The following is a 12,000-nucleotide window of genomic DNA, read 5'->3' on the forward strand; positions in this document are numbered from 1 at the left end:
CACTTTCATATTATGTTCATATATCACTATTTAATACGTGGTGAACTACAGCTTTGTTATATTATTTTTTGCTTCTTAAACCCTCGTCAAATTAAAATTTACTCAAAAAATGATTTAATGCTTCTTTAATATATAGTAAATTTATATATATGTATATCACTGATGTATATAAAATACAACTTATTTTTTGTTGTTGTTTTCAAAGTGATACACTTATTTATGTCAAATTGAGATAGTCCTTGGGAATATTATATTATTTCTAATATATTATTGCGAAGTGAATAAATATGATTTATTATATGAAAAACTTTCATGTGATATACAAGGATATATAGTCGCATTTGAAATTATGTACAAAATTTTTTTTTAACTGTCCACAAATATTTGACAATTAATACTCAATACTTTTTAATTTACTACTTTTTTCTGGTAATATTAAAAAAGCCTAAAATTTTATTCACAATCATGTAAAAAATAAAATATTTTTACCCATAATTGCAACGAGTTATTATATTTTGCACATATAATTCTAACTAAATGTCCAGTTCTTCCAGAGTTGCCATCAAAATTACTGCTTTTTTTATGTTGTTCTTTTGCGACATGCTTACAAAAGAAAGGGCCCAATTTTGTATTTATTATTAGTATTTTTAGAAATATAATTGTTTTAATCTATTTTTTTGTTTATATTTTTTACTGATGATTTATAAAAGATTTTGAATGTCTTAAATAATTATTTCTTAAATGATTCTAAATTTTTTTCTATAAAAATCTACTTTTACTATTTTAAAAACTATTTTTCTATCCACCATTAGGTATTTATAATAAAAGTTTGCAATACACAATTGCAGTGTAATGATTCCAAACTTTTCCATACCATTTTTAGTACCATAAATAATATATAGTTATATAAACTTTAGGTCACTTTTTATTGGATTAAAAATTAATTTTACTCTCTAATTACAAAACAATATTCAAAATGCATTGAGGGAAAAAGAAACCTTAAAACTGGAAACAAAATTTATGACAATTTTAGAGTTGAAATTGAAATTGTGCACAAAGTTGTCCGTAACTATTTCAGATATTTTTATTTGAGTTTTATTACGAATTCAGTAGTTGCAAATTATGTCCCTACAGCCTGACCCAAGTGAAATCCTGACCTGCATTCGGTAGCTGAGATTCAGACACTCACAAACACTAGAAGTGCAAGTGCCAACAGAATTAGTCCAAAATTTTTACAAAATTCTCATTTTCGGTAAAATTAAATTTTATGTAACTTTACAGGAAATTAAATTGCAGAGGGTAATTAACGGAAATGGAAACTAAAAATTCAAACTAAAAATTAAATTGAAAATATGACGATTTGCAGTAAGACTTTTGGGTATTAAAATTAAAACTTCAATATTTTAAAATTTATTCTATGCACTTTTTTTGAACAAAGTTTTAATATTTTTAGCTTTTTGGATTTGCTAAATAGTGTTTTGTGTATTTATTTTTACCAATTATTTCATTTTTCCTTAATTTTGACATCAAAAATTAATTAAAAATTATCACAATAAAAGATAAAACCACTCAACACAAACTACAAAAGTAATTGTCATTCTTTCAAAACGTCGTGCTGGTCATGACGTGCCCTATTTAATTGCAATTAAATTAACTCGGTGTAGTGTCCTGAATAGATGACAACTTCACCAACTTAATTTAGTTCCATTTAAAAATATTTTCTAAAACTATTTTAGAGTTAACTTGAGATACTGTGTTAAGATGATTCAACTAACTGATATTATGAGTGAACATTTGTTAATCTTTTGAGTTGTCTCCACGAAGGTATTAATATATTTACTCTTTTAGTTACCTGACCATCATATACTTATATAACCATATATAATGAATTAAGTAAAAGTGCTTGTTAACAGCAACAATATTGGAAAAGTATAATGAAAGAGTAACTCAAAGAGTAACTCAAAACAAATTTTTTTTTGTTTTGTGTTTTATTATAATAGTAACACAATACGTACAATAATATAAATACATGTTTGATTTGCCTACGACTAGTTTAAGTACAGAGAACTATCAAACAGTTTTGTTATATTTTACAGTACGGTTTACAATTGTCAAGTTGTCAAAGACGTTGTGCTCAAAGAGTATTAATCTAAATTATTGTTAGACTACTAATTCGAGAGTAGATCTGAAGACTTAACTCGTTTAAGTCTCCTCAGTAGGTCAGATGTATTAGACAGATGGTGGGTTGTATCGTTTGTGTGCTGTTGTAACCATTTTCGGTGCTTTACCACAAACTTTTGTGTTACTGCATCTACACATTCGATATTCAAGTCCCGATGGAGGTCAGTATGCCTAATGAACCACGGAGCGTTGACTTAATTTCTTAAAACTTTGTTTTGAAAATTTTGGATGATTTGAATAAACGATTTCGGTGCACATTCCCATAACTGAATTCCAGACGTCCATAGTGGAGCTAAGACTTGCTTGTGTGTCAATAATTTGTTGCTTAGATAGACGAGTGAAATCAGAAAAGTAAGCATAAGTGCTATCTAACAGCACTACAATAGCTAAAATAAAATATTCGTACTGATTTCTACAGATATTAATTAATCATAATAAAAGATATATTTTCTCTAAATAACTTATTCTATTAATATGTAGTTATTTTAATTCTAGTTATTTTAATTCTCACTGCATAGTTACCCATTTTAGTTCTTAAATCTGAAATAAAAATTTAAAAAATCAATGCATGAATCATCAAAATGAAAAGTTTAAACGGCATTGACAGCACTAACCGGGAAACTGAAGTTTCTTTCTTAGTTCTCGATTTTTGTCAATAAATCGAATAATGCCAGCAAAAGTCATAATAACACAGAAAAAGTGCAATTCGGCAAAACACAATCAACAGAAATGCAAACAAATTCAGACTTTGATGATGTTGCGTTCTTCATTAACTTTTCAACTGGAAACTCAAACAATCCATACAGTTGCATTCTTTTTTTTTTTTTTTGTGATGATGAGACAATTTTTTCATTTTCTCAATCCTGTGGGAATATTAAAAAATTATTATAGGATTTCAAGTTGTATGTAATAAGAAAAACGTACAAACAGCAGTACTTCGAAAGTATGACAAGATTTAAATGTTTTCCCTTAAAGTTTTTAAATAAAATAATTGTTATTTTATATTATTGTAGTTTTATATGATATCCGCAATTAATGGAAGTAAAATTCAAACTAAAGTGAATAAAAATGACGGCAGAACATATTGAAGTTAGCATTACTCTGCTCATTTCACTGCATATTGTTAGGGTGTTTCATATACAAAATGCTTTGTTCTTTTAACTTTAGTTCGGTCATTGCGCTATTTTGACTAACTAGTATTAAGATAACACACAGAAAGGTCAATTCTTAAAATAACATATTTCAAGAAAGTAGATGATTCACTGATATTTCTCATACTTATATACCACATTCTTATTTCTCTATAGCTTATGCCTCGCATATATTGACAAAACATGAGTAATAATTAAATCAATTGACAATCTTAAACAGAACTTAATGATAAATTGAGTTCAGTTAACAACATATAGAAGCCTGAACTACTGAAACTTTTTTATCATCCAAATATATTAACAACAATCAGAATAAATAGGTTGTGATATGATGGTTCATATACTTAGAACTACCGAAAACAGCTCACTGAAACATATTACGTGGGTTAGTATGCGAAAACTCCAATGAAAAGTTATTCACAAATAAGAGATATATACGTAGTAAAAGGTAATGTAGAAATATTTCAAATACAATATTGCAAAATCTCAGCCATATTTCATGTAAAATGCTACAGGCAGCAAAGACCCTAATCAAAGTATCTCCAGCTTACGGTACAGAAACACATTGTATTAAAAATATTAAGATAAGGTACTCAGTTTTCTTATTAGCGAAAAAGGATGAAAAATGATGACACATGATGACATGATGCAACGAGCACAAATATTGCTAAGAAAGTTAGTTTATAACCAAGTAACTCCAAACACTACTTGCTTATACAATACTACTAAAAATCCAGATTAACAAAATTTTGCAAATTATGTACCGTACTAATCAAAAGGTTTCAATAACTTTTTAAAATAATTAAAATTACAAGTTCATTTTCGATAATCGATAATGGCTCGTTTTAAGTACACTCCATTAACTGAAGCGCACGTAACAGAGCATGACCCAAACATCTAAACACTTTTTATGATCGAATTTTGTGTAGCCACTAAAATCGTCTTTGATTTTTTTTACTATAACACTCCTTGGCTGCTAAAAATATTCCTCTCAGCAGTTTCTTGAGTCGTTCCAAGGGGAAGAAATCGTAGGATGCCGTTCTCGATCAATAACTCATGAATATGGATGATACAACTCGAATGTGTGATTCTGTGATGCCTCTTCGGGTAATCACCATTCACTTGCTGCTTAACTGGATTGGTAGCAAAATCAATAACCCAAGACTCGTCTACAGTATATAAGCGTTTAATGAATATTTAGTTGGACTCATCCACTCAAAGCATAATTTTCGTTCTGTCAGTTCATTTCTTTTTGTGGATTAAGCTCATGTATTTTAGCAACAGCTTTGTGGAGACACCTTTGAAGCCAAAGTCATTTACCAAAATAATTTTAACATATCCGTATGCAATTCTCCACTACTTCGCCGGTTCTTTAATGGTTAAGTTGCAGTTTTTGGACAATATTTCTTTGATCCTATCGATGTTTTCAACGGTTCCAATATCGATGGCCTACTACCGCTTTCCTCAACCTCAGTGAAAAAGTATTTTAAAACATTATAAGTTAATAATTTAAACAATATTCAATAAAAAAATTTAGAAACTATTTCTGAAATACATTTTCAATATTTATTTATTTATTGAATAAAATAAAAGGAATTTATGTGTATAAAAATAAAATAATATTTACTTTATTAAAAAACTTAAAGTGGCACATCAACAAATGGAGCAACAGTTTGAATTTATATATTTCTATGACATCACTATGACATCTGCAGTGCAGTGACTTTATATTTAATGCAATAAAAACAAAAACCAAATATAACTTCGTTTAGGAAAATAACATTGTTTAAGGTTTTCCTTTTCAATTTCAATAAAATTGCAATGTGACATAACTTTTATAACTATTTTTGCTTCAATTTAACAAAAATTTGCCAAACTGATTCTCTACTGATTCCATTGCACTTGTAAGTTGAAATTGTACTAAAAGCCTTATTGATTTTTCTGCATAAATATTCAATAAACCATTGTTTGCATACAGTTTGGATTAAAGGATACAAATAAATTCATCTGCATGTGTCGAGTAGTAAGTGCATTCAAAGGAAGTGCTCATTTGCTCCTTTTCATTGCACTCGAAGTGAACATTACACATTGTATTACATGTATTGTAGCTTTGTCGTATTATTGTATATCACCTTCACTTTTCTGCATAAACTAAAAAAGGAATTAAATTGAAATCGAAATCGATTCGATTCGGTTATATATTCCTTATTCCTTTTGTTTTTTTGTATATAATTTTGGAATGATATTCTGGGAGGATTGCGTAAGTCAGCATCCTGCATTCACAGCATTCGATTTTCCAATTGAACAATCGCAATGAATTTCTTCATTTCCTGCCAAGCAAATTTTATTTATGGTTCCGATAACGAAATACGAAACTGTACGCTCCACACACACAAACATGCTCACCTACATGTAGCGAGATATGCACAAATACGGTTGTGGAGTCGCAGGAGCCGGTGCTCGCTCTTTGTGGATATGTGGCAATTTCAAAAATTTTCAATACTGCATCAAATTTTGTTACTTATTTCAGCTTCATTTGTAATCACTGCAAAATTAAAATAACAATTTTGTTTTTTTTTGTATTAATTTCTTTCCATGATAACCCAGAAAATATTAATCATGACATTTATTCTGTGGTTGGGGAATATACTTTTATGTCAGAAGTAACAGGACTTGAAGTAAGTTTAAAATGTTGTGGGGGGTATAAAATAGGATAATGATAAAATAAAATTGATTATGGGAAAATGTATTGGTATGCATAAAATTTTAAAAGTTTTATGCATTAATTTTATATATTTTAAATAACAATTTTATGAAATAGTTGTTAAATAGTTAATAAATAAAGGGGAATTTTAGTACAACAGATATCTCTAGAATTTCCAACATTTTTGATATCTTTTCCTACTACTACTTTTGTCCACTTCCCCCAGTGAGGCATAAGGCCTTATTCTGGAACATTTTTTATTATTTCAATATCAGAGATGCTTTTTGGGCCCTAAGATTAGAGCTTAGAAGTGAATCTATAATAGAGACCACATTGACAGACTACATAACATTAATCTTGTTTAAAAATATCTATTTCCAAGTGATATGATATTCTACATCATACTACAGGTATGAGACTTGTTTTTTGACTCAAAACTATTTACAATCAATTCATATATTTTATTTTTCTAGAATTTTGTGACACATCCACAATAAGTTTCTAACGCTTTTTTAGGAATCAAGATAAGAGAGTTAGAGCAAGCCTACGACTGACTTCATGCAGATTGTCAGACATTGTTGTTTTAAGATATCCTTGCGTTGAGCGATGTGGTATCTTAAATCGTATGTTTATACAAAATACGTGTGAAGTGACCTTCTCTATATTTCTCAATCATAGTTTATATTTTCTTTAACAATGTTGCAAGACTTTCAAAATTAGTTCCTAATAGTTCTTCTTAGATTCTATTCTCTAATAGTGCGATTCTAACCTTGTTGATATAGATATTGAGGTTGAAAGATATTGTACCGAGATTGAAGTAGAAAAGAATGCTTAAGCAATAATAAAAATCTACTGGAAACCTCACAATCACTCTTTAAATGTTTGTTGATATTCAAAAATATTATGCAAATATAACAGATACCTTCACAGTTTTTTTTGTACATTAATCGCACAATACAGTATTACTATGCGACACTTGAGAAAAATTTGTTAGCCACTATGCTTAACTTAACTATTTCTTCAAATATACTTTTGAGTGTTTTACGAATGCTCAAAGCTATCTTAGTGCATGAATTTTAGCAAAAAACTTATTATGTGTGAACGACTAAATACTGTACTTAATTAACATGCGATATTTTACTCATCGTTAGATAGAATGATATGAACCAATTAACCGGGCAACCAGATCACTAGATATCAAACCTTTAAACTCTTGTGTTTTGGACACATTAAGGGTTTGGACCGAGCAGTTTCGAGCGAGATTGTAATATATACATCATTGCATTTTTTTTTTTGCGTAAAAACATTTTTCTTTAAAACCCTGCACCTTTCCTCTCATACGAACTTTTTCATTTCCTTACCAAGAAAACAGTTCCTGCATTTATGCAACCTGGAATCAATCTGTTTACTACGCGCTAATATTTTTAGAACGATATTGAGTATACTTACTTAGTTTGTTGTGGTGGAGGTAGGACTGAGTTCTCCTCAATTAGCTAAGAAAGCCATTTTGAATCCACAAATAGTGTGTAGTACAAAGAATGTTGAGTATACTTTTATTAAAAATTAAATTAATTTGAAAGTATTGCTTAAACTTACTTTAGCAATATAAATTTAGTCTAAAGAAGCTTCAACTTAAGAAATTTTGTTGACTTTAGCCTTCGAGTTTGATTTTTAACTTAGATCTATATTGTACACATGTTCAACTCCAAATTATTGTTTTCAATGAAGAAGATTTTCCGTTAATATGTGTTATTGAATGACTGCACTGCCACGCCTTTATCTCAATGCAAAGGCCAAATGGGAATTTAGTAAATACATTTCAGATATTTTTAACAAAAAAAATTTTTTTTTCAAATTATAACAATTTTCAACAGAAACCATAACTTTTTCACTCATTTTCGTAAGCCAAATGTCTTTTGGGACTTGAGTTGTAAGACAATTTAGCAATATTGTTTTTGTTGTTGTGCTACACTTTTTGCAGTACAAATGTCCGCATTGTTACATTCCCAAACAACATCACTGCAATAAAATTCCATTTTTATTGATTTTGCAACATTTTTTCTTCATGGTTCCGTATAGAATTACTTTTTTCAGGTACGTTCAAATGCGTTCTATTTTGGGTGAAATGTGCTGAAAACTTAACATGCTGCAGCATATTTACCAAGCAATCATATTGGAGCGGAGCAGTAAGGCGAGAGTAGCGGCAGATTCATATCACCTTGGCACATATGTACAATTTCAATATCGAATATTTCTGCTACATTTCAACTTTATTTTTATACCATTTCACAGCTCCGGAGTGAGTCTGTGATGCATACGAATTTAGCACTACCACAGCGCTAACCACCAAATGGGAAATCATGTACACAATTGCAGGATTATTGAACTGTTTTGAGTTCATATGTCACAGCGATAAAATAAATTAAAATCATTTTTACATCATCATCTACACATCTCGTTCAAAGGACGAATTTAAAATTTCCTCAATTTATGTTATTTCAACTTTGAAAAATTGAAAGTGAATTAGTTTATCCTTCCTGAGCAGCGATTCGGGTTTCTAATTAACAAAAACTCGACAAAAAGGTAGTCGGAATAAGACTGTAGAAAAATAAACATCAAAAAGCACTGCACAGGGATAAGGATATGTAAAATGAAAATGAATGAGAGCAAAATGAATCAAGTCAACATTGAAGTTTAAAAGAAAGCGTGGAGTGGAAATAACAAGGTTGGATGAAGTTTGTGCGCATCCGACCTGTTTATCTAAGCGGGATCCCATGAAGGCGTCAAATTTAAATTTTGCGGTTACTTAAACTCACAAAAAGTTCAAAAATGTTGAACTTTTATTTTATTTACTTGCTAACTTTTTCTGTCTTAGCAGCGGTTTTTAGGTTATTTGCATGTGTTGCGGTTTTGGTTTCCGGTACGTGCCAAAAAAAGCACTACGAAAGAGTAGGAAGCATAATATGGAGATAATATGAAAGACAAATTTTAAAAAAATCCTCGATTAAACAATAATGTAATTAAAATTAATTTTATTAGTTAAAGACAAATATATTTTTTTTCTTTTATCAAAAAAAATTTTATTTTCTTATGGAATCTTACACCGGTACAAATAGCGTCCTAAAAATGTATATCTTTAACTTATATTGAACACTTTTATGTTATAACAACACCAACTACACAAAAGAAATTTATCATTGTATATGAAATCCAGTTCGGTCCTGTGAAAATCAATGGTTGTCTTTTCATGTCTGACATAAGAAATTGACTTAAGGAACTATATCTTATATATTATTATTTTTAAATGAAGACATCGTGCACTGCGACCTAAAAGATTTATTGTGCCCCTTAGTCGGGTTAGGGTGTATCTCCAAGTCCGATTTTTTTAATGAAAGACAGTATAGAGCCTGTCTTTTCTAGTCTTGAATTCTTATGATCCATGAAATAATCTCCTAGGTGTTTCTTCTGCCTGTGCATCAGTGCCGGATACTCCCCAAGAACATGCTATGCAGTTTCTCTCTCTTCTTTGCAGTATCTGACGTCTGAGTTGGATTGCATTCTTACCTTCGATAGATAATATCTTATGTATGCATTCTGAAAAATATGCTTTAATCACATACTAATTAAAGTGATCAGATCATTTTGTTAGAGAAATTTTATATAATTTGTTCAAGAAGATATGAAAATTAATATGTGGTATGGTTCAACCAACATGATGCGTTGAGTAAATACACTTTAACCTCAGATTTGGGCAAAATCTGAATACATTGAACACATTAATTTTTTCAGTGTATATATTTACATATATATATATATAGGTATGTAGTGTGAAATAGATTGACTATTAACAATCTCACAATCAAACGGACTTACTGGACTTAAATTCTATCAAAATCATTCAAGTATGCTGAATGACTGCTTTCTTTTTTTTAATAAACTGTGACCAAGTAGCCATGTTTTCTTATAGTGGATTTCAACGTATTTGATTATTTAGTAGATGGTCAGCGAAACAAAATGTTAATATTTGAACTATCCTGCAATGTCAATATGATTTAAAGCTTGAAAATACAATGCAAAATTTACATAAAAGTTAATGGAGTTCATATCAGCGACTACCACTTCATTCCATTTGGTTTATTTATATTCATTTCTCTGGTTTCAAAGAAACGAATTTGAACCCATTTGGCGATACTGAAGATTTATTATTTATTAAACCTAAATTCTTAATATAATTATTGCCAAATGCATACTATAAATTTTACAAGACATCTGTAAATACAACAAATAAGTAAGAAGATCATGTGATTGAACTTTGACTCTACGAATTTAAAAGTAAAAACCAAAAAATTTAAATTACAATAACCAAGTAAACATCATAAATGAGGATATCAATATTGAATATGAGAAGAAATAGAAATTTCAGATGAATATTATATATATTACCACCTAGAACATCATTAAATCAAGCGTCTGCTATTTTTATTTATTATTAAAAGAGTAGACGTGAAAATTGCCAAACAGCCGGTACTGCGGCCAGAAGAGACCTATTGTACGAATTTCATTATTGATTAAACAAAGCCCCTTAAAGCTTTGTGAATAAAGTCTAGAACTAAATATAGACTGCTAATTTTTGGAACCATAAAAAGCACATTTTTGGAAAAATAATAAAATTTTACTGGAAAGGAACTATATTCTGTTTAGGTTCCTTAATGTTATAGTTTCAAATTAGCTTATTTTAAGCAATTGTCTTTTTTCTCTATATTATAGATAACACAGAAATTATTACTCTTGATTAAAGTAATATAAATAAATTACGCTTTGCATTATTTCCTAAAATAAATACTTTTAGAAAACTACTCTATAAAGCACTCGATAGATCCATACACGAATAGATTACAAATTTTATTTTTTTGTTACCACCAGCTAGTAAATATTCTAAGTAAATGCGTTTAGAAAATATTTATTTTAATAATAAACTATATGTAAATTTTTTTTATTTAATTTATTTAAGAATACCAACGAATCAGCCTTTGTTACCCTTTGTTTCGTTCTCCGTGCTCCCAAAAGTTATATTGGTCACTACTAGATATATCTGAGCTATGACCAGTAATGCTAAATATTTTTTAAAAATTTTAGAAATAAATATTTTTTAATAAATTTCAGTTTAGTATTTCATTTTACATATATTACCCATAGCTACAGCTATAATAAGGTACCACGTTATGGCTTCAGGCATCCTTGAGCAAATTTTTATGTATGTATTTCTTCAAAACAAAAAAAATTAAATAGAAAGTATTAAAAAAGATAAATAGCTTATATTTAAAACAAAAGGGCTACTGTGATTATTTTATTTCCATTTACATTGTGACCGAAAGGTTTTCGGAGGTTCTCATTTAAAATTCGCGCGCTGTATATTTTTCGATATTTTAAGTTATGTAGTTTGGCAGCAATTAAGGACAATTACTATGCCAAAAATGAGCGCGATCTGTCAGACAGTTCGTTTACGGCAGCTGTTTAAACCAGTTCACCTCAGTAGTGCGTTGCGAAAAAAACAATGGAAAAAAATATTGAACAAAGAGTTTGCATCAAATTTTGTGTTTCGAACGAAATTTCGTGTGCAGAATCTTTGCGAATGCTACAAAAGGCTTATGGGGAATCAGTTTTATCGAAAACTCAAGTTTATGAGTGGTACAAAGCCTTTCAGGACGGTCGTACGACCGTCGAAGACATGCCGCGTTCTGGACGACCTTCGACCTCTACCCCCGACGAAAACATTGAAAAGGCAAAGGAAATCGTGTTCCAAAATCCTCATGTGAGTGTTAGAGAGATAGCACGAGAGCTAGGCATCGGTCGTGAGATGGCTCGTTTGATTTTGGTGGAAAATTTGTGTATGCGACGTGTCAACGCTCGGCTTGTTCCGATTCACCTCAATTTGTTCCAACATTATCAACGATTTTAAGGCCA

General features: G+C 29.7%; 1 protein-coding gene across 1 annotated transcript; it reads right to left on the reverse strand.

Moving 5' to 3' along the window:
* Nucleotides 1-8,885: 8,885 nt before the first annotated feature.
* On the reverse strand, nucleotides 8,886-11,293 carry LOC119666818. Its single transcript, XM_038076099.1, has 4 exons — nucleotides 11,227-11,293; nucleotides 11,074-11,148; nucleotides 9,506-9,630; nucleotides 8,886-8,975 (listed from the first exon to the last, which is right to left on the reverse strand). Exons 1-4 carry the CDS (start codon nucleotides 11,270-11,272, stop codon nucleotides 8,886-8,888), a joined length of 336 nt encoding a protein of 111 aa, XP_037932027.1. The 5' UTR covers nucleotides 11,273-11,293.
* Between the last annotated feature and the right edge of the window lie 707 nt (nucleotides 11,294-12,000).

Source organism: Teleopsis dalmanni, chromosome 1, assembly GCF_002237135.1.
Source record: "Teleopsis dalmanni isolate 2A chromosome 1, ASM223713v2, whole genome shotgun sequence".
NCBI classification, from domain to species: domain Eukaryota; kingdom Metazoa; phylum Arthropoda; class Insecta; order Diptera; family Diopsidae; genus Teleopsis; species Teleopsis dalmanni.